Below are 21,818 nucleotides of genomic sequence, written 5' to 3' on the forward strand. Positions count from 1 at the left end.
TCACACTCTTTTCCTCAATCTTTACAATTCATTTTTCTCCTAGAATAGTCAGTATTTGAGCACAATGGCATTGTCATAGTGCTACCTGGCCCATGTAATTATCTTTAACAAGTATTATTGTTAACCTCTCGCTACATTGTACAAACAGTTGGTCCTCCAATGGATCTTGATCTGTGCTGGAAGGGGTTGGATATTCGAAGGATGGGCACTTACCCAATGAGGACCAGGAATAGGATATCTGTATCTTAAACTCAAATTCATTACAATTAGGTGAAGCTCTCAAAATATCTATTATCATAAGTAACCCAAAACCAATAAATCACTCCCAAGGAATGATGAGTCAGAACAGAAGAGTCAGTTTAAGAATTTAAAGTTTCACTCCAAAAGTGAAGAACATTGGCATTCAAATAGAGTAGCATACAGCCCAAACAATCAATTAGTAAAGGATGTAATGAAATATACCAAGCCTCTGAGATTCAGGGGGAATATGATGGATGATCAGGAAAATCTTCCTCAGGCGAGGCTAATGTGGACAGCGTATGTGTTGATAGGAATGGGAAGCCAGGTGAGCCTTGTAAAGACTCTCAGGAAAGTTCATTAAAGTTCCAAGTAGCCAGTTCCAGTTTGTCAAGACAGCAGCCTGTCTCAGTCTGTCGCTGTAACCACAAGGGTCACAGCAGCATGACAAGAACCCTTCATCCAAAAGGTTCAAACTGCTTCAGGACACCAGTCAGCACCAATGTGTCCTAGTTCCAAGTGCAGAATTGAAATCTGAATCAAAAATCATATAACCCATGTCTCGAAAAGCAGCCGCCACAGACCCACAGTTTCTCCCAAAGTTGAGCAATTGCACTTGTAAGGGTTTCTGGAGTGACACCCCCTGGGATCACCAAATTGTGAGAACAGTCAGTTCCATTGGTCAGTCCAAAGTAAGATGAAGGTGATGTAACAGGAAAGAAGATTCAAAACCAGAAAAAATAAGTACATCTTTTACGCAATTCCTCATGTCATGTAAGTTAGTTGCACATTGAAAAATAAACCTTGAAGATGATGACATGAGGATTAAAAATGTTCTGTTCTCATGCAGCTGTTTCAGAGTGTAACAAAATAGTTTTGCAAATTCACTATTCAGTCTGGCAGATGTCAAAGGAAACAGTTATCATTTCAATACAATTTGCTATATTTCAAAAAGTTCCCATACGCTTTGGAATATTCAGTTCATAACTTCGCTGGAAAGGAGAAATAAAATATGAGAGCCTGCTAGAAATTTAGCTAATATACCACAATGACCATGTAAATTGTGAATCGCGCATTAATTAAGAAACTAACATATAACTTCAGAATACATCATTAAACATTTCAATCTGATCATAATTAATACATGTACGTATAGTGAACTCATACATTGTTTTGTAAGCGTCAACATTATTCATATAAGAAATGCATATTCATCTTTGTAGTTTACGTGTTATCTAACTGATACGTTTATAAAATACATTTTAATAAAGTTTCATGAAGGCATATTTAAGTATATTCATGTAGCACCTACTTTTTTTTTTTTAAACTCTTTATTCACCACTGCTTTCAGATATTACATTGTACAAACATTTATCATTGTCCTTGTACAGTCTTTTCTTATTTCCTCCCATTAAACTTTAGGCATTTGACTTATTGTCTCTCCTAGCTGAGAACATACAATACATCACTGACAACATAGGTTACTCCATGTAAAGTAATAAGTTCTCACATATGGGTCCTTACTGGTAATATCATACATCTCATCAGCATCTGTACAACATTAGTCCCAAATAGTCAAGTCATAACCATTCCCCATCCCCTCCAACTCCCCCCCCGTACGTCTCCTGGCTTCTCCACCCATCGTGTACTGTAACCATTGGCCTAGGAATCTCGGGAAAACAGACACGTCTAGATGTTTGTGCTTGTCATCATCTGGCAAACCCGTGCGCACCATGGGCAAGGCTCTTCTCCCAGTCACGCCTTCTCTCGTCCGACAGTCTCATTTATGAGGTCTCCGCCTGGGAGGGCATCAAATCTACTCCCTCTAGCTCCAGCAGCATCCGCTCCCATTCTTGTGCAATGGGGTGTTTCCGTAGCCCTCTCTCTTCTTCCCTACGGAGAGTTACACCCTCAGCCCTGCCCCACTTTAATAATTCAGATCGCCAAGTCTCTATAGCTGGGGGTCTTGCAGACTTCCATCTCATGGTTAACGCCCTAACTGCCAATAACAGTGCCAAGTCCAGGAGCTTCAGTGGGGCCCTATGCCCTTTGGGTCTTTTCCTGTGTCCGATCAGGCTAGGCAACGCTCCCTCCGGTATCTGCATACCCGTGACAGTGTGGAGGATATGTGGGACCTGTCCCCAATAACCGCTCAGGCGTGGGCAGGACCTCATCATGTGGAAAAGGCCGGCCTCATCCGTCTGACACCGGGGACAACATTGGGGAGAGGCAGGGAACATCCTGTGCAGTCTCTGGGGGGTCAGGTATGCCCTATGTAGCACCATGGCTTGTATAAAGTTAAACTTCACATTCCTGGACACCCTTCTAGGGTGCTCCAGAGCGATCTTCCAGGCCCCATCCGTCAGAGCTTCCCCTGTGTTAAGCGTCCAGGTGTCTCTGAGTGCGTTAAGAGGCATAGCAGCGTGTTCTCTAATTCCAGTGTATAACCACCGCACTAAGTGTCCCCCTGTCCCCATGTAATGAAGGAGGTGCACTACTTCGTGTTGCACGGGTTTGTTGCACTGTGGGGCCCATGTATGTCTTACGTAGTGTGTCACAGTGGCATGTAGGAAGTATAGTCGCGGTGGAGCCCCTGTGGCGTGTACAAAGGAGGCATGGTCTAGCAGTGTGTCATCTCCGAACAGATCACCTACCCTATCCACTCCCGCTGCTGTCCAGGGCTGTAGCACCTACTTTTCTTTTGTCATTTTCGGTGCACACATTATAACAGGGGATAACATTTTTGTAACTTTTCACATGAATCAAAACCATTAGTATTAAAATCCATAACAATGCGATTACATTATTCTAACACATATACATCAGTGAACATTGCATATCATTATTAAAAGTCACATCTATTTTAATTAAACGTTTAATATGTCTCAAATCTATCTTTTTCTCTGCATGCTTTTATGAAGCAGTATCTGAATTGTATTTATTTGCATCATTTTTCATAACGTGGAAATTAACACACGTTTTGTCATCGTTTGCGTAAAAGTAGTCATAATGATTTCCTTTATCAGTAAAATCATTTGATGAAATCTCTGCTCTATCAGCATCACAATAAGTTATTACACCAGACCAGTCTCACAGTGGAGGAGGACTCCATTACAAACTACATGCTGTTGGATTTGTAACTCCTTATCTAGTAAATCCATTTGGTGCTCTCTTGTTTCTTGTGGTACCCTTGTGAAGCATGAATGGGTTAAAATGTAAGTAGTTACAAGAGAGTGTGGCCTGAACGTAGAACCCTGGCCCACAGTATTAATTTACCAGCCTTAACATTCCAGAACGTATTACGAGAGCCCTAGCTCTGGAACTAAAGTCCTGGTCACTGATTTTCTAAGGTCCTCCGATTCCTCTAATTGACAGACATAAGAAAAGAAAGGTGTACAGTCTTCTACATTAATATAGTAGGGCTGTAATAGAAATTGAAAAACGATGGCATCAACCAGGCCTTCTTTTATGTGTAATAAAGGCAGGCTACTCCCTGCATCTAAAACAGCCTTGCTTCTGGAGACAAACTAGGACAAAGCAGGAAAACCATACATGGACAGAGGTAGTCCTTTTGTTAGTGACCCCTAAGTGGAATATTGAGTCCAGCATGCCTTTAACCGAATTGGCCTACTTGGATTCAGATATAGTTACATGGGTGAGTTCACAGGAATGCCATGGATTTTGCTGCCTTGAGGGGTTGTGATCACCCTTCTTGATCCTGTGTACGTAATCACTGATTTTAACAAACTGTTGGATCCCCTAAAGCTTTTTGAGCAGACAACCTCAAATAGTTCCACTCTCTCATTTCAGTTCTGTAGTCTGCTTAAGTAGTGGGAGATTTTTTTCTTGACTTGAAGGCTCTCAAAAATACTGCGGCCAGTTTCAGTACTTTCCAATTTCACCTCAGTCTCTTATACTCTGACCCTACTTTGTCTTTAGAGATATATTCTGAATTGTCCAGTTGTTATCCCAATCCTTCTATTACGTACAGGCAGCCAGTAGGCAATTCCAGCCAATGGTTGTCCAGCCAGACATCCGCATAGGTGCACTTGCTGTTGGAATGTTGATTATTACCAAGAAGAATCAATTTATTTATTATTTTTTAGCATCAGCTTTCATCAAAGGACATTTTGTTGGTGTTCATAAACAATGTATCTGGACAGCCTTTTTCTGTATGTCTTGATAGCTAACAGGTGTTTCATCACTTTAGAGGACATTTTCAAGGCATATGTGATTCTTTCTCACCTTGCAGGTGAAGGAAGACATTGCTTAAGGCATGTGAAATATTTAGTTTGGTTCTTCCAAAAAGACATGTAGCAATCCCATTTTGTGAGGGTTGGTGGGAGAACATTTCCTGTGTCTTGGTCTACAATATTCCAGCCTATACCATGTCCAGAACAGTAGAATGTATCAGAGTATTGAATATAGCAAGTAAAGGAAATGTTTGTTAGGTAACCGCTAATCAGGGCAAAAGTCCAATCTATGTAGAGAATTGACAAGCATTGTAAGAATGGAAGGACCATGTAGTAGCCTGCAAGCTTATGAGTCCCACTAGTGTATGCCTTACTCCAGTCTTAAGTCTTATGCAGGGATCTAGGGCCAGATGTAGGTAATTCATATTTACCGACTCTTAAATACCGAATTTTACCGATTCGGTATTTAAGAGTCGGTAAATATGAAGGGGGGAGATGTAGGTATTACAGATTCTGTAAATACCGAATCATTAAGATTTGGTATTTACCGATTCTGTAATTACAGAATCGGTAAATACCGATTTTAGCAAGGGTGCAGGGGGTGTCACTTTGACACCCTCTAGCACCCCAAAGACGGGCATGTGAGCCATGTGGCACACAGACATGCCCTAAGGGCATGTCTGTCTGTCACATGGCTAGGTGTGCATGCACACATGTGCATGCACTCCTGGGTTCGGTATTTTACCACCCAATTGGATTGGGTAGTAAAATACCGAATCTGTAAGGCCTGTGGCACTCTCAGGAGTGCCACCTACATTTGGATATACCGAATCGGTAAAAATACCGATTCGGTATTTTACAGAATCGGTAAATTTACCGATTCTGTAAAATATATGCCCCTACATCTGAAAACCCAAATACCGGTCGGTAACGGCCGAATTCGACCGTTAGCGACCGGTATTTTGGCTCCTACATCTGGCCCTAAGTGTCCACAGTGTAAGAAGTAGTCCAAGTGGTACCAAGTAAAATGGTTTCACTTAGAGAGAACATCAGGTTGATGGGATGAGTAGGTACAGTTAGCAGTTAAGACTTGTGGGGATGGAGACACCATTGGGATATCTAGAGAGTGATGACCTATTTGCAGTTGCTATAACATGCACATGTTCATCCATGTCCTTTCAAGTCATCAAGGCAATATTTGAGTTACTTTTACTTCTTGTGACAGTTTAGAGTCAGGTCGCAATAATCCATCAAATTGTAGAAGAAAGTAAAATAGTCCAACATTATCAGACCAATATCATCTGGCAAAATACAGGTTAACCATACACTATTGTAATGCGTCTGCCATTACATTGTCTGAATCGTGTCCTCCTTAGCAAATGTGACCAAGTCTAAAGTAGGTTCTTCAACTGAAACATGTAAAAGGGATTTTTGGATGTCTATTGTTGCTACCGTTAAAGCTTCACCTATATCTATCAGTTGTCTTTTTTACATCTGCATCTCCAAGTACCTTACATGTATCAATACTTCACAAAAAGCAAACATCCTAGATTTGAGGGATCTTTGGGTATATACATTGAAATACACAGAAAGCAGTCGTATCGGGAGTTATATTAAGCTAAGATTCGTAATCTTCCTTATCCCTCCATTGTTCTATAAAATAATATCTGGGACATAGCATGTGTCTGCTGTATAGACATTTGGCATAGTAATGTGTCTGTTTCATAGATATGTGGACAACGTATTCATTAGACCCATTACAGCTTTTCATAATGTCTAATTTGATGAAATGCGTAACATTAAGTTGGTCAATAGTAAAATCTGTTGTGTACAAAACTATGTACCTGAAGGCTACAGCAGGCCGCAATTGCTTAAAATATATTTGTTTTTTTTACTATATATTATTTTTATCTTCATTAAGTAAAGTATATCTATTGGTTTACTGGCAACATAGTGTTTGAGATCCCGTATATGTTCCCTGATGTATTGGTACCCTAAAAGCTGATGAAAATTTACATAAAATGTCTGCCTTATGTACGTACAAGACAAAATGTGTGAATCCATTTTAATGCAAGTTTGGCTGATTCTTTGACAGTTGAGTCTCCTAAAAAAAACACAATGTTGAACCCCACACTTTTAAGTGAGTTGTAACATGTGCCTTAAAATTGACCTGTTCTAGCTTAATGTTTCGGAAGTCCACATATCCCCATAAAGGCTTCAGAGTGAGCTCAGTGCATTACAAGCAAAAGGTCATCTCCACATTTCTTAGTACCATACTGCAAAATTATATATTATTTGTATGTTACACAAGTAGTAAAAGGTTTTATTAAAGTCTTTCATAAGTTTCATGATAATTCTTAACTCAAGGATCCAAATTGCGCTGTGCTAGAGCAATAATCGGGATATGCTGTGGCTTTCTAATCACATACAGGATATCAAGCGCAACTTTACTTACAAATTTAGGCACCGAACAGCAATATCTGATAGGATTCAAAGTCAACCATGTGTTCTCCAAGTTCAGTCCCATGTTTTCATCGTGATATTCAAGTGAGTAGAGTTAACCTCTAGTGTTGCGCTATCCACATCTGTAGGACACGACTGTAAGGTATTAGGGAAACAATCAAGGTATCATTTCCGCCTGACCCTAGTAAAGAACACATCTTATATGTCCTTACTTATATATCAAGAAAGAGCTGGTCTACAAGAGACAGTCCTACAATGGTTCTCCTCCTTTCTTCACAACCGATCACAGAGAATAAAAATCAAAAACTTCGAATCTGACCTACACCCGGTCATCAGAGGTGTTCCTCAAGCGTCTGTTCTCTCCCCACAGCTCTTCAACATCTATATCGAACCCCTCACCTCTCTACTCAGAAAATCCAACATCCCCTTTCACCTATATGCGGATGACCCGCAGCTGTATCTGGAAACGACCTCTATTGAGGACATCCAGAGACTAAACAACACGCTCAAGGAGATACAAGACTGGCTCTCAACCAATCACTTGAAACTGAACCAAGACAAAACAGAAATACTACTTATTTCCAACAAAGATGATAACCCTCAAATCAAAGAATGGCTCACAGCCATCGATGCCCTCAATGGTAACCTTTCCCTAGCAGACTCGGTGAAATCTCTAGGGATCACCCTAGATCTAAAACTCCACATGAAGAAACACATCTCAAAATCTGCTAAAGGTGCTTTTCTCAACTTTAAACTACTATACAAAATAAAACCCTTCCTTCCACCCAAAGACCTTCAACAGGCCACCCAGGCTCTAGTCCTCTCCAGAATAGACTATGGAATTGCGACCCTGACAGGAACAGCAAAATCCCATCTTGCCCCCCTGAAGACGACACTCAACGCAGCAGCAAGAATGGTCTCCGGAATTAAGAAATTTGAACACATCTCTCCAGCCCTCAAAGAACTCCGATGGCTCCCAGTGGAGTTACGAGCCAGTTTCAGAACAGCCTGCATCACTCACAAAGCCCTGCATACAGGTAAACCAGAATACCTGGCCGCCAAACTCAATAGGGCAGGCCAGTCCAGAAACCTAAGGAGCTCCAGCTCTCTACTGCTCATCCCGCCCAAATTGTGCAAGCTCAGAACTACAGCTAAATCTTTTGCTGGCAACGCTCCTAAAATCTGGAAGTCCATTCCTCCCCACATCAGAACAATCTCTTCATTTTCAAAATTCAAGAGGCTCCTCAAAGACTTCTTCCTCGACCGTACTCTAGGGTCCTGAGAGACCCTGGACTGCCCCCGATCTGTCACTCCAGCTTTAACAAAATTCCAAGTCTGACATCAAGGCTGCAGACCAAAATAGCTTCTGGATACAAACATTCTATCAACAGATTATGTATGTTTGAGTTTCAGTCTGCTCATTATGCCATTACTGTATATGTTGTGAAGCGCTCTGATACCCTTGGGTCCAGCCAGCGCTATACAAAACTACTAAAATAAAAAAATAAAAAATTATTTGAAAAATCTGTTGATCCGAATAGCTGAAATAAATTGCCATATTTCTCCTTTCATTGTGCACTTAGAGGGATTATTAACAACATGGAAATTCAACGAGCGTATACTCCAGTTAACCCTGTGAATGCAGAAGAATATTTTGAAGTACTTATTAAGGTAAAACTCACATTACTCTACTCTTGTTTGTTTTATTTCGGCAAAATGAATCTGCTGAAAAGCCATTTCCCTAGAAACCCGTATAGTCAGGAAGTAATCCTGAAGTTCAATTATTTCATAGGTTCGTGTGTTAGTGAAATTGTTTCTGCAATGACATTACCAACCTATGTGGAGCCCAGCAGTTTCAGCATGTTTCTGGCATGGTGGAATATGGATGGCATAAGTGTGGGTATATATATACATCGTCAGGGTACCCAAATGTGGCGTTAGGAATAGCTAATATATGCTTACATATGTATTCTTAATTCTATGATCTTAAGACGATAATATTTTTGTATTCAAATAATTTTTTCCTTGCTTTTCTGACATAGAACCCTCAGTGGCTGCAACACCTTAAGGATTGCAATGGATTGTATTTGCATTCATTTAGCTTGTCACAAAATCTTCTTTGTCACGAAAGTACTGAATGCTGATGACACTTAAATGTTTGCTTGATGTTCAGGTTTTCTTCAGTGCCAGGTGCAGACAATAGACTGAATTTAGTGCTCTGTTTTATCTTAAACTAGCTGCCCGCCCCGACGTTGTCCGGGGATGAAATAGAATCTCTGCAATGGTTGTAACAGGCAAGGCAAATTTATTTCAAAACTTGCCTGTGCGTCCGCTCAGAAGCCCTCGTTCGGTACCGCTGAAGGTGAGCGTGTGCTCTTCTGTTTGTTGTCCTTGCCGCAATATGCGAACGTGTGTGTCCGCTTCAGGCGACGCTGCAGCCGCGAACGAGTTTGTCCACTGTAGCGCCACTTAGACGCACCACATGATGTCAACGTCCAACAATGCCAAATGCAACTCTCGCGTCTAATGGCAAATGCAACTTCCGCTTCTCTCAAGCGGTGGAATCCATGTTTGTTTTGAGGAATGCCGCGCCCATCGCTGTATGCACACGCCTCCCATCGCTCTATGCACATGCCCCCAGCAGAACGCTTCTCGCAAGCGGTATCATTCAGCAGGGTTGGGTTTTGACGAATGGCGCGCCCATCGCAAGCAGTATAATTCAGCATGGTTGGCTTTTGACAGTGTTGGGTTTTGACGAATGGCGCGCCCATCGCAAGCGGTATAATTCAGCAGGGTTGGGTTTTGACGAATGCCGCGCCCATCGCTCTATGCACACGCCCCCAGCACAACGGTCTACTTTTTCCCAAACTTTCTTTTTCCCTTCTAATGTATATGTGGGGCTGGTGTATAGCCTATGTCCATCTGCTGATACTCTCCTTTCCAACGCTGTATTTGGTGTTCCTGTTGGCGCTGTCGTTCCGGAGCTTACCCGCCTCAAAGGTTTGGGCTCTCTCTTTATAATATTAGTGTGGATAAAGAAAATAATTGAGGAGGTGCAGTACTGTGTTGACTTTGTTGAATCCTGGCCATTTACTCTCTTACCCAGTTTACATAAAGGTCAGTTCTTACATCCTGGAATCATTTATGGATGCTGGCCTAGATTTTCCTTAGAAAGGTATATCTGTACAATCCTAGTAAGTTAAAATCCCATTACTTTGTTACAGAAATATTATGTTCACCTGCGCATTCTTCATTTTATGATCCCTCAAAGTATTAGACTGCAAGCTTCAAATGGAGCTCGGTCTTGGTGATGGTGTTAAGTGCAGAAAGGAGCCCTGTTTTAGAAGTAATAACCCCAGATTAGTAGAACAGTGATATTGGGCTTTACCGCTCTTTCTAAATCTTTAGTGGTGGCTAGCCAGTTTCTTTGGTAGGACTGGAAAACACATTTTAAAAGTTCAGTGTTCTTTCATCTTTGGCGATTTTTCTTGTGGTCACAACTTTACCTGATAATAATGGTTACATGCTTCTTTGTAGTTTCAAGTAAATGAGGTCTTTTTCTGGAGATCTTAATTGATATTCATAAAAACTGAATATCTTTGCCTATGTGTAGGATTCTGAACACTTTTGCAAAAGAGTAGTATATGTTTTTTTTAATAACAAACATTTTATTGATTTCCAAGAACATTTGAGAACAGACGCACACGTGATTCACCACTGCAGACGTTACATGCACCCAAATAATAAATATATGCTTTTTAATACATTGTCTGTCTATAGTCATATTTTCTCTTCCCTTTTTTAAATAATAATAGAGCAAGTACATTCTTTATTGTGTAGATTCCTGAAGCTAAGCAGTAAAATCACAAGTTATAAAAGAGAGAGTACCCCAGACATCATTGTAGAAAATCTTCCTTTTCTGCGTGCTCTTCCAATATTTTTTGCCTTTTGCTAGACCCTATATTTTTGCTGGCATTAAGGCTCTGTGCACTTTAATCCTGCTAACCAGTGGTAAAGTGCCTGTGTTTCCACTTAAACATGGTTAAATTAACATATTCCTGATTGGCTTATTTAACTTATATATAAGTCCCTAGTATATGGTACAAAATGTACCCAGCTATAGTTAATACTTATTAAAACCTATTGTTGATAGTTATTAAAAATCCAATTCAATAGTGAAGTTGGATTTTTACTAAATATCAAGAAAAAGTATCTTTTAGAAAGTTGCCTTTCCCAGCATGAAGTTCCTAGAGTCTAAATTAGCATTTGCTCTCCCACTTATCCTAGCTAGTAACTGGCACTTGAATAGGTGTGGAAAAGGATCACGCCTTCCAGGAGCAAGCAATAGGCTGACCTGAATAGGCAGAAATAGTTCCTCTGAGCAGCTAAGAATATGCAGCGTGTGGCTGTGAATTCTTCTGCTTGAATGTCAAATCTTGCTTGACAGGTTTGCTAGGCTTACATATAACTATCTGAAGCACACTTGAAAGGGATGGAAATAGGATGCCAAAACAATACTTATGTATCTACTGGCTGGTTTCTGGAAAACCCTACTTTTGTTTTACCAGACTTCTGTCTCTGGATTTCAGTAAATTTGCAGGTTCACTCTGACAACTCCTGTGGTTATTCCTTGAGCTGAATAGTCTACCCCCCCACCTCAAAATAATAATCCAATCTTTTACATCCAGTATAGGAGTTAAAAAGAAGAATGTGTTCATAATGGACATCCCTTAAATAAAACATCATAAACCGGGGCCTGCTGGCTGAGATCCTATATGGCTGTAGTGATTTTTGGCTCCCAATCTTTTTCCCACTTTTCTACCACTGACCGGCAATCAGTCACTCCTGAGCATGGAAAGCCTGGTGAATGAAGCTGGAAGGAGAGGGGCTGCCATGCAGTATCTACTATCTTTAGTGATGTCTCCCTCAGCACTTATAGCTGAGTTCCCCTCCTTGCTTCCTACAGCCAGTGGATGTAAGTGCGTATGACCACACAAACCCAGTTGAGGCCAGCTGTGGCACCCCAATGCAGCCCACTGTTGATTCAGGCCAGGGGTGAAGGCAATGTGGGATTTGTCTTTTGGGCTGGGGACAGAGGTACCAACTTCTAGGCTGGTCCCGTGAAGGAACTGGCACTACCATGAAATATAGGCAGTCTCAAGTGCTCTATGGGTGGATGGGGGTGTGAGCCTAAGGGGCAGAGGACAAAAGGCCTCAACACTGTTTTCCTGCTACTACCTGGTTCATATTTACCCTAAGTCTGACAGCTGCTCCTCCAGGCTCATGGCCTCTGCAGTTGCTGAACTTGTGAAAGAGCCTTATCACATTTGGTGTCTGTGAATTTTGGCTATTTCGCGCATGTATTCTTGAAAGGGAACCCGGTTGAGCAGAACCTCTTTCCTCATCCTTGTTTATTGGCACTTTGTGCAGGGAAAAATGATCAAAGTAAAGGAAAGTCCACAAGGAACCAGTGCTTGATCCTGTCACATTTGTGCCCAAAACTGTGCAAAGAGCTTTCCCAGGATCATGCAGACTCAGGAGGGAAAGACGTTTTCCACAGACTTCTTGTCAGTGTGTTGCTTTGTGTGTTGCCTTTTCTGTGTTGGCTCTCCCTTATCTCTGCTCCAGTGGTGCTGCACACTTGGTTATCGATATGGATTTCTTGAGCATTGTGAGTAGTGTGGTAGTGGGAGGCACCAAAAGAGTTCCAGAATGGCTCTTGCCATGGAGAATGTCACACTTGGGCTGCTCCTTCAAGACAGAGCCCACACCATGTATTCCCAAAAGCAGGCATAGCTTGGCCTCATAAAAAACCCTTCCTGAGGGATTTGTTGGACTATCCAAATCCATTGTGGCACCTTTTGCCCCTGTTAGGTCGGTGGCTGTTTCTGGCATATAAAAGGCAACATTTGGAAAGGCTTGGTGCATCACAATATATCTCATTCCCTGATTTTTCATTGCTCTGATCTCCCACATTTTAGTCATTTCTGTCCTTGGGTCAGGTATTTTTCCTTTGCTAATTATCCTCCTTGGTCTGTTCTGTTATTTTCTGTTTCACAATATTGTTATAATTTTTTTCTCAATCAGTTGGAATTCATCGTGGATTTTCTTTTCATGGATTTGTTGTTTTTGCGTGGCTCTTTTCTCATTCCTAATGTTCAGGAGGCATCTGGTGCTTACTCTTATAACCAGTGCTATTTACATCAAGTATCTCAGGATTTCAAAAGTAGTTTTTTTTCACTTTGCAGATTCTTCCCCTCGCTGTAACCCTCTATAAGAGACACCTTACATCTTTTCATGTATATTATTCTGTGGTGGATGGCACTGTGGTTACTGGGAGTAGTTGCCCTTTCCTCAAGCATTCTGGAAGAGCTTATTACAGACCATCTTCGCATCAGGTCCTTGACACTCGCATTGGTCACATTAGGTCCCCATGAAGAAGTGAATCCAATTCCAGGTAAAAACGTGTTCTGATTCATCAAGACATTGTACAAATAATTGTCAGTGTAATTCTATGGCATGAAACGGCCAAGAAGGATGTGGAGGGCAGGCGTAGAGGTCTCGGTAACTCTAATTCAAATAAAACAAGACTTTAATGATGCTACGATTAGAGACCAGACTCTGTAAGGAAGAGATCACAGGGTGCAGAAGCTGTTACAGGGGCTGGCTTTATCTAAAAACTGTGCAAAAAATAGTATTGGGAAATTTCATTCCAGTGTAGAACCCCTAGCCAACGTGAGCAGGGTTGCCAATCCGCGGCTATTAAGTGTTTCTCCATTGATCCCTTCTGAGTTCCGGACATCTGTGTTGGATACTAAGCTTTGTGAACTACTAGAAGTGGGACAGGCATCAAGCCAAAACCTGGTTAGGATAGCTCACCTCATATCTTCCTGTGGCAAACGTCGAAATCTGGAACTGGAAGTAAGGTGATGGTATCTTTGTCCAGCTGGGCACATGGCAGAATCCTTCAATCACAGTATCTTAATAACAGAATGATGATCGAAGGATGCCACTTTCTTATCTCTAAACTCTGCTCACATCTTACTCCGGAGAACAGCCCTATTAGAAGTTACATGTGACTTCAGTAGCAGAGCGTTACAGGTCTTTGTTGGTTTGAAATTAGTTGATGAGTAGTAGTACAGAGCCAAGATACTACAGAGGGTTGTTATAAAACTTTAAAGACGACTTTGGTTTTGTTTTCCTGTGTTATTGTGTTTAAGTGTGGGGTTAGAACTACCATAAGGGGTTGGAAGTACCATACTGGGGCTCAGAATCTAGGGTCAGCTTTTCTTTCTTCTCCATGGGTGGAGTGGCTTGACGAGTTTGAGAACATAGTGTACTTTATCACCCACATTGTTTTCCAATGTTGTGTTTCCATTAGCAGTCTCTCTCTCCGCTTTCTGTGCTCCTGTTTTTTGTTATTTTTTCAGACACTCACCCCCAGTCACAGATCTGGGTTTAATCCATCATCGTTCTTTAGCTCACTACGCCACCCCAGTTCAGAACCAGCTATATGCAAATCAGTCTTGACCCTACGCCTCATGGGAACAGTCCATCTGGACTGGAAACAAAGAGTCTATGACCGGTTTCGGAGTTTCACCCCTCATCAGCTAGGATACCTTGAATCCAGTAGCATAGTGAGCCCAGGACCCATGTCTGGGCATACCCGGCGCACTAAGGACGAGAAAGCAAAAGATACACACTTGATAGATGCAATGCAGAACAAATCAAACCTTCACCCCCTGTCAAGAGATCTGGGTTAAATCCATAATTCTTTTGCTCACCATGCCACCCCAGTTTAGACCTGGCCATATGCAAATCAGTCTAGACTCTGTGCCTCATGCGGACACTGCTCCTTATAATACCGACGTTCAATCAGAGCTAAGCGTAATGTTGTGGCCTCCTGTCGAGTAGAATTTGTACGTTATGCCACCTCACGCCTCTTCACACACACAAAGAAGGGAAATTTCTTGCCCAGGCAGATCCTTCATCTGAAAAAAGAAAGCCCTTAAGAAGCTGTCTTTTTCCCAGTACTGGGACCAGCACATTTCAGGCAGGTCTACAGGGCAGTGGCAAGACCCTGCTCCTGTGGGGCACTGTAGTCTCCCCCCACTCACCCTGCTTGATCAAATCCAAGTAAGTTCTGACCAGTGCTGTTGAACGTGGACATCGATTTCTAATACAATTTGTAGCATATGGTAGAAAGACAAGTTGTGAGCGAGATTCCTGTTAAATTGTTCCTCTGCTTAGCATGGTAATGACTGTAAAAAGTCCTTCTTCCTTATGTTTTTTCAGACCTATTTAGCATTATTTGCTAAATAAACATAACTAGTCAGCAAGGTAGTTAGTCTAATAGAATGGGAGGGCCATGAGAAGACTCAAGTAATTGAGTATTTAAAAAATCATATAGTTGAGTGGGTTAGTGTGCCTGGTACACAGGCTCAATAACTTAAGCAGAGGAAAGAAACAAAACCAGAGATGGCATTGGCAAAGTTTCGAAAAGCCACCTCCTATGTATTCACTGGCTGGAGTGGGCTGGCGGAAGTAAAGTGTGATGATAGTTTAACACACCAGTGGATGAAGATTGCGGTCTAAAAGCCCCTACAAGTATTTTATATTATATTAGAATTTTTTGAAGAAACAATAGTCAAGCAAAACAGCAAAACTGTCTCAAAAGTAAAAATGTGAAAAGTGATGTGAACTGATTTAGCAGCTTAGTCTCATATAAGGACCTTGGTAGGTAACTAAGGCAGAGAGTACTGACTTGCAGGAATTACTTTCACCGGCAGACCTTTCTGCTATGTCACCAACTTCGGCCACAAAAATGGGAAATGAAGTGAGGTAAAAGTGTCACAGCTGGTGTTGTTGCACGAAAGCTGACAGAGATATCTCTCAAAATCAAAGTTCCTCGGACAGTGGCTGAGGCAAGATTTGTTGCCAGAGGAGGTAGAACAAGCCTTTGTGAGCACGGGTTCCGGCCAGTGCTCTACTTTGAGAAATTCGGCATAGTATAAATATTGGAGCCTCCAAGTCGGAGGGCAAAGTCCAATTATATGCATTTCAGGAAGGGCCTGAAAACGTAACTTAATGGCTCTTTTCCAACTTAAGTTCTTATGTCAGAACACTGCAACGAAGAACACCAGGTAGGACCGTTCATCAATGACCTGACTTTAACTCATCGCCACTGCTCAGACCATATAGATCTCTGAAAATACCCCAAGTGTGATAGTGTGACAAACAAGGCTCCACAAACTTCCTAAACATATTTACTGTATACAATCCGTTGCCACATGGCATGAATGATTTGATTTCTTCTTGAAGTAATTAAAGTAACATTAAAGAGTCCCTGGGCAGATTCATATAGTTCTTCTAATGTTTTTTGTGTTTGCCAGAGTCCAAATTGGTTCAACAAAACTTCTCTATTCCATTTCTTGGGCTCGATTGTCCTCACTTTAGTTTTCACATCTGATCTGTCTTATGGTGGGCTATCCTTCCAGTGTGTCACAATCACAGAATACGTAAATTTGTAGCTGTCCTATAGTATATAGGGCAGTCTCCTCGGGCACTGGTTCTCTGCTGTTCCCAATCAGCTTAACTTTTTGTTAATGAATTTACTCCACTCATTGCTTTGTTAGTTCGATCTTGACTTTAATTCTTCATTTAAATAATGTTTCAATCACATCCATATAGTCTTTTGTTTTTTTCACATTATACATAAGCTGTATCCTTTTAAATTCAACTACAATGCATTTCGGCGAGTTCGCCTTCATCAGGGATAAGCTCTACAAAAATAAAATATAAACAACCTTTAGTAACTCGTGGTGCCCATGGATCTTTTATGCTGTACAACTATATTATTCTTTAAGCATGGCGCTTATTTACATACCTAGTCTTATTTACAAGTGTCCCCGTCTCTGTTTCACCAATCCTTGTCCCTTATAACTAACTGCTGTGCTTTTCCCTCTCTTGTCTTTATGTTAGCGTTTTACATGACCTCGCCTCTCGGTAAACGTTAATGGTCCCGTTAACGTGGACCGTTATAAAATGTGCTCGGTTCTCAAGCCGCTTAACGCGAGTTCTGTTGCTTACGTTAAAAATGCGACCCCTTCTAGGCTTCCTTCTTTCTAAGTTTGAAACCGCTTTTCCTTCACGCTTACCTCTATTGTTGCATGTCGCGCTTCCTTCGCCTCGCTCGATTAACCGCTCGGTGTTGTTCTAGCAACTAGGGGCCAGATGTAGGTCGGTCGGTAACGGCCGAAAATCGGTATTTTCGGCCGTTACCGACCGGTATGTCAGAAATGGTATGTAGGGCCCTTAATTTTACAGAATTGGTAAATTTACCGATCGGTAAATTTACCGATTCTGTAAAATACCGAATTGGTATTTTTACCGATTCGTGACAGGCAGACCTGCCCTTGGGGCATGTATGCCTGCCACATGGCACCCGAGCCTATTTTTGGGGTGCCAGAGGGTGTCAAAATGACACCCCCTGCACCCTTGCTAAAATCGGTAATTACCGATTCTGTAATTACAGAATCGGTATTGCCCATTGATTCCTATGGGCTTCACAGCCCATAGGAATCAATAGGAAATACCGATTCGGTATTTCCAGATTCGGTAAATACCGAATCTTAAAGATTCGGTATTTACACATCTGGAAATACCTACATCTCCCCCCTTCATATTTACCACTTCTTAAATACCGAATCGGTAAAATTTGGTTTTTAAGAAGTGGTAAATATGAATTACCTACATCGGGCCCCTATATCTCTACGCATGCGTGCTTTACCTGTACCTACTTAAAGGGGCTGTTACATATATTGAAAGAAACTTTATTGTGCCCAAGAGTTGCACAACACTTATGTTATTGACCCCTCTGTTATTGCTACTACGTGCATGCTGTTATAAACACTCTGATTGATGTATTGGCTATATGCTCATCTCCTCTGTGCTTGAATGATTTCAAGCAGCTACCTCCTCCTAATTTGATCTGAACTATGGATGTTTATTACGCTCGAGCGCGATTTTGTGAAAGATAGTTCTCATTAAATATTAGTGTTCATATACAGCCCTGTTTTTCCTACGTGTCATATAGGGGTGTTTCATTATGGTAATAACTGTTAAAGGGTAGTTAGTACTAGGTTTGATTGGCTGGTAATGGCTAGCATTATTGGGTTCTAATATCACATATAGGTTACATATCATACTATATATACGTTAGGAACAATGCTATGATCACAAATAACAAGTGAATTCCACTCTCTCATTTAACCCGTGAGGTTTCGAAGATCTTAAATGATATATCCAGTAATTCTCTCTTTTAAGAAGATTTTTTCTATTGTCTGTTCCTTCTTTCTTAGGTACCACCTCCAAGATGCATGTTCTCAATTGGCTGATGTGATGTCGCGCCTCCAAAAAATGGGTTGTGATGGTAGATTTCAAAATTTTCGTTCGAATATTACTTTTATGTTCATTGTGTCTTATTTTGAACTTCCTCTCTGTTTGTCCCACGTATACTATGCCACATGGGCATTTGAGCATATAGATGACATTAGTGGTGTCACATGTTGCATTTACCTTCAACGAAATTTTATTTCCTTTCATTGGGTGTGTAATCTGGTTACCTCTAATGATATTGTGACAATTGTTGCAGTTTGCACACGGTATTGTGCCTTTATATGTTGCTTTTGGTGTGTCATCTTGGGGTTGTTTTATTAGTTCTCCTAGGTTTTTGGCCCAAGTGTACGCGAACATCGGCTCCTTCACAAATGTCTCTTTGAAATCTGGTTCCAATGTGAGCATTGTCCAATGCTTCTTTATTATGGATTTGAACTGACCACTCATACTTGAGTATTTGCTAACGCATGTTATGCGATTCTCCTTCTGCCGCGTTGTTGATGTCAACAACTCTTCTCTGGTTTTATTGGTGCACCTTTGTATAGCTTGTTTCACTATTTGTTCTGGATATCCTCTGTCCTGGAAACGTTGTATCATGTTAGTGGTTTGTTCCTTATATTGATTGGGTTCCAAGGTCACTCGTTTGACCCTTAGCAACTGAGAATAAGGGAGGTGTCTTTGTAATGATGGTGGGTGGTGGCTATCAAATCTCAACAGATTGTTTCTATTGGTTGCTTTTCTGTATAGGTTAGTTGTGAATCCTTCACTGGTCTGTGTGATTTCAACATCTAGGAAATGAATCCAATCTTCCTTTATTTCCCACGTGAATTGTATCCTTTCGTCTATTGTGTTCAACCTTTCAACTTGATTTTGCATTGATTCTCTGGTACCACCCCATATTACAAAAATGTCGTCTATGAATCGAACATACATCTTCATGTTGGTGCTTCATTCTTCTTCATTATAAATATGTTCCTCTTCAAATGCTGTCATATACAAATTCGCATATGATGGTGCTGTACAATTTCACATAGAAGTTCCACTCTTTTGGATATACCATCTGTTGCCATAGGAAAAGTAACTGTGCATGAGCGTAAACTTCATTAGCTCCATTAGGAACATTTGTAAATCCTTTGTGTATTCACAATGCAGCAACGCCTTTTCTATCGCTTCCAGACCTTGTCTGTGAGGGATTGACGTATATAGTGCTTTTACATCAATAGTTGCTAATACTAGTATCTGTTGGTTAGTTGTTGTTATAGTTTTCAATTTGTTGAGAAAATCGGTTGTGTCTCTTATATAGGATTTGGTCTTAATTACCAGTGGCTGTAAATATCTGTCTAAGAATTTTCCAACTGGTTCGTGCACAGTTCTTTTGGTGGATACTATAGGGTGACATGGTGGTTTGTGCAAGTCTTTATGTACCTTGGGTACCATATAGAACGTGGGGCTTGCTGGATTATCCTGAGTTAAATATTTCATCGTTTTTGCATTGATTGTCCCTCTATCTTTCGCTTTCTGTAAAATTAATTGCAGTGTTTTTTTGATTTCATTAGTGGGATTGAAGTCTATTTCCATATAGATGTTTTCATCCATTAGGTGACTAGTAACTTCTGTTTCATAATATGTCCTATTAAGAATCACCAACTTCCAGTGTGTCACGATCACAGAATACACATACAATCCTGTCTTCATTGAGTACAGATAAAGACAGGATTGGACACTTACTTTCCAACCCTTCGATTTGTTAAAATCAGTTTGCGACTGTGGTTGAGGTGATAAGTGAATAGGCTTGATTTCAGGATCTCCAGGGCCCACAATGACCCCAATGCTTTATCATGCAAGTCAACGACAGCCCATGTAGCCCTGAGTATGACCGGCAACCACCCTTGGTAGGTGCTTTGCTTCCATTGTCAGGCAAAACGTTGACATTTGCTCTTCTGCATTTCTGCCTGCTCTCTACAACAGGTCGCAAATGAGGTCATAAGATTAAAAACTGACAGGGCTGACTCAGCTATTCATCAATATGAAGTGTACAAATTTCACACATATTGAGTTTGCTGTGGCACCCCATGAGCAGGGGTTAAATGTCAGAATATCATATGCAGCAATATCGTTGGACATAAATAATGGTTCTTTTGTAGAAGATATTCAGGGCCCAAAATTCATATCAAACGATATTCTGACAGTGATATTCTAGTACCACACTTATGTAAGAGCAGATAGAAACCATTCAGTTTGCAATAGTAAATATTACAATTATTACAATTCTAATATCATATAATGTACTAAAGTACAATAATTCCAAAACGCAAAAAAATAATTTACAGTTTTTTTTAGTAAACTTCAGGAATGTCACAAGGAGCCGCGGCGGTATGATGTTATAAATGGCACTTTTTAAGGCACAATCTGCTATTACTATCGGATCACAGAGCTTTAGGATTGCCTGGGTTATGACTTTCCAGATGTTCTGGTGAGTGAAAGAGGAGGGCTGTAGCGAATTGCTTACTTTGTTCCTCTGTTGGTACTGCTGCCCACTGCCTGGCAAAGTCATGTGTGTGGTAAGCAACACATGTGTGTGGTAAGCAACAGAGTGCTGCTGGTTGCCTTAATAGCCAGTTATTTGGAAATTCAGAGGTTATTACATTTGGTGGAAACTAAACATAGGTATGAAGTGTAATTAAGGCTTTTAATTGTGAAAAAGTTCAGGAAATCCAGGCAAGCTGGCTGGACCTTTATGGTCAGTGCGGCCAACTTATGGAACGTACTTCCTGTTTGATTAAGGTCCTTAATCGATCTGTTGCAGTTCAGGAAAGCTCTTTCCTGAGTAATTCTGAGTCAAGGGTTTTTTATCAACCACCTAATGCATTAATTCTGTATATTTTCTTTATCTCTGAATGTGGTCTGCCCCCCCACGCCTCCCCCCTCCACATTGCGCTCTTGTGTTTTTAATCGTTTTAGCAGCGTTTGGTGACAGAGCGCTTTATAAATTCTATAAATAAGTTAAATAAATAAGGCGCATGGATGATCCGCATCTGCTAACTCTAAACTACACTCTGGGTCGATATTGCAGTTATGTTCAGTGTTCTTTCTTAATTTGTTGTGTTATGTGTGGTATTTCTAGGTGGGCCCTTTCGTTGTGAGCATTTCAGTATTAAATTATATATCTAGGTCTAGTTGCTCAGTGGACTAATGCGTCTACTGCAGGGATCAGGTTTGATCCTCAGTGGGTCCGTGCATCCTTTTATCCTCCTAAGGCTGATGAAATACCTATAAACGAGACGGGTATCAATAAACCTCTGTTGTTGGCACCTTTATAGGATTAGAACCTCTGACCTGTATTACTTTAGGAGAGCGCTTAGAGACAAAGGTTTTTTGTAGTAAATTCTGCGTTATTTGACAGGGGTACTCAGTATGGACGAGAAAGATGCCAAGAGTAATCCAGTGTGAGGCTGCTAGGGAGATACCACTCTGACCCCTGGCATTCATTGACATGTTAAAATGAAGCAAGAATCCTTCAAAATATAC

General features: G+C 41.0%; 1 protein-coding gene across 2 annotated transcripts in view; it reads left to right on the forward strand.

The window, feature by feature from the left end:
- The window catches only part of CYB5RL (cytochrome b5 reductase like), a 234,584-nt gene that overhangs the window by 171,835 nt on the left and 40,931 nt on the right, over positions 1 to 21,818 (forward strand). For both annotated transcript variants that reach the window (XM_078673443.1, XM_078673444.1), the window contains exon 6: positions 8,477 to 8,564. In XM_078673443.1, coding sequence (XP_078529569.1) covers positions 8,477 to 8,564 — 88 coding nt within the window. The remainder of the gene's footprint in view (positions 1 to 8,476; positions 8,565 to 21,818) is intronic.

This window comes from Lissotriton helveticus, chromosome 1_2 (assembly GCF_964261635.1).
Source record: "Lissotriton helveticus chromosome 1_2, aLisHel1.1, whole genome shotgun sequence".
Classification (NCBI taxonomy): Eukaryota; Metazoa; Chordata; class Amphibia; order Caudata; family Salamandridae; genus Lissotriton; species Lissotriton helveticus.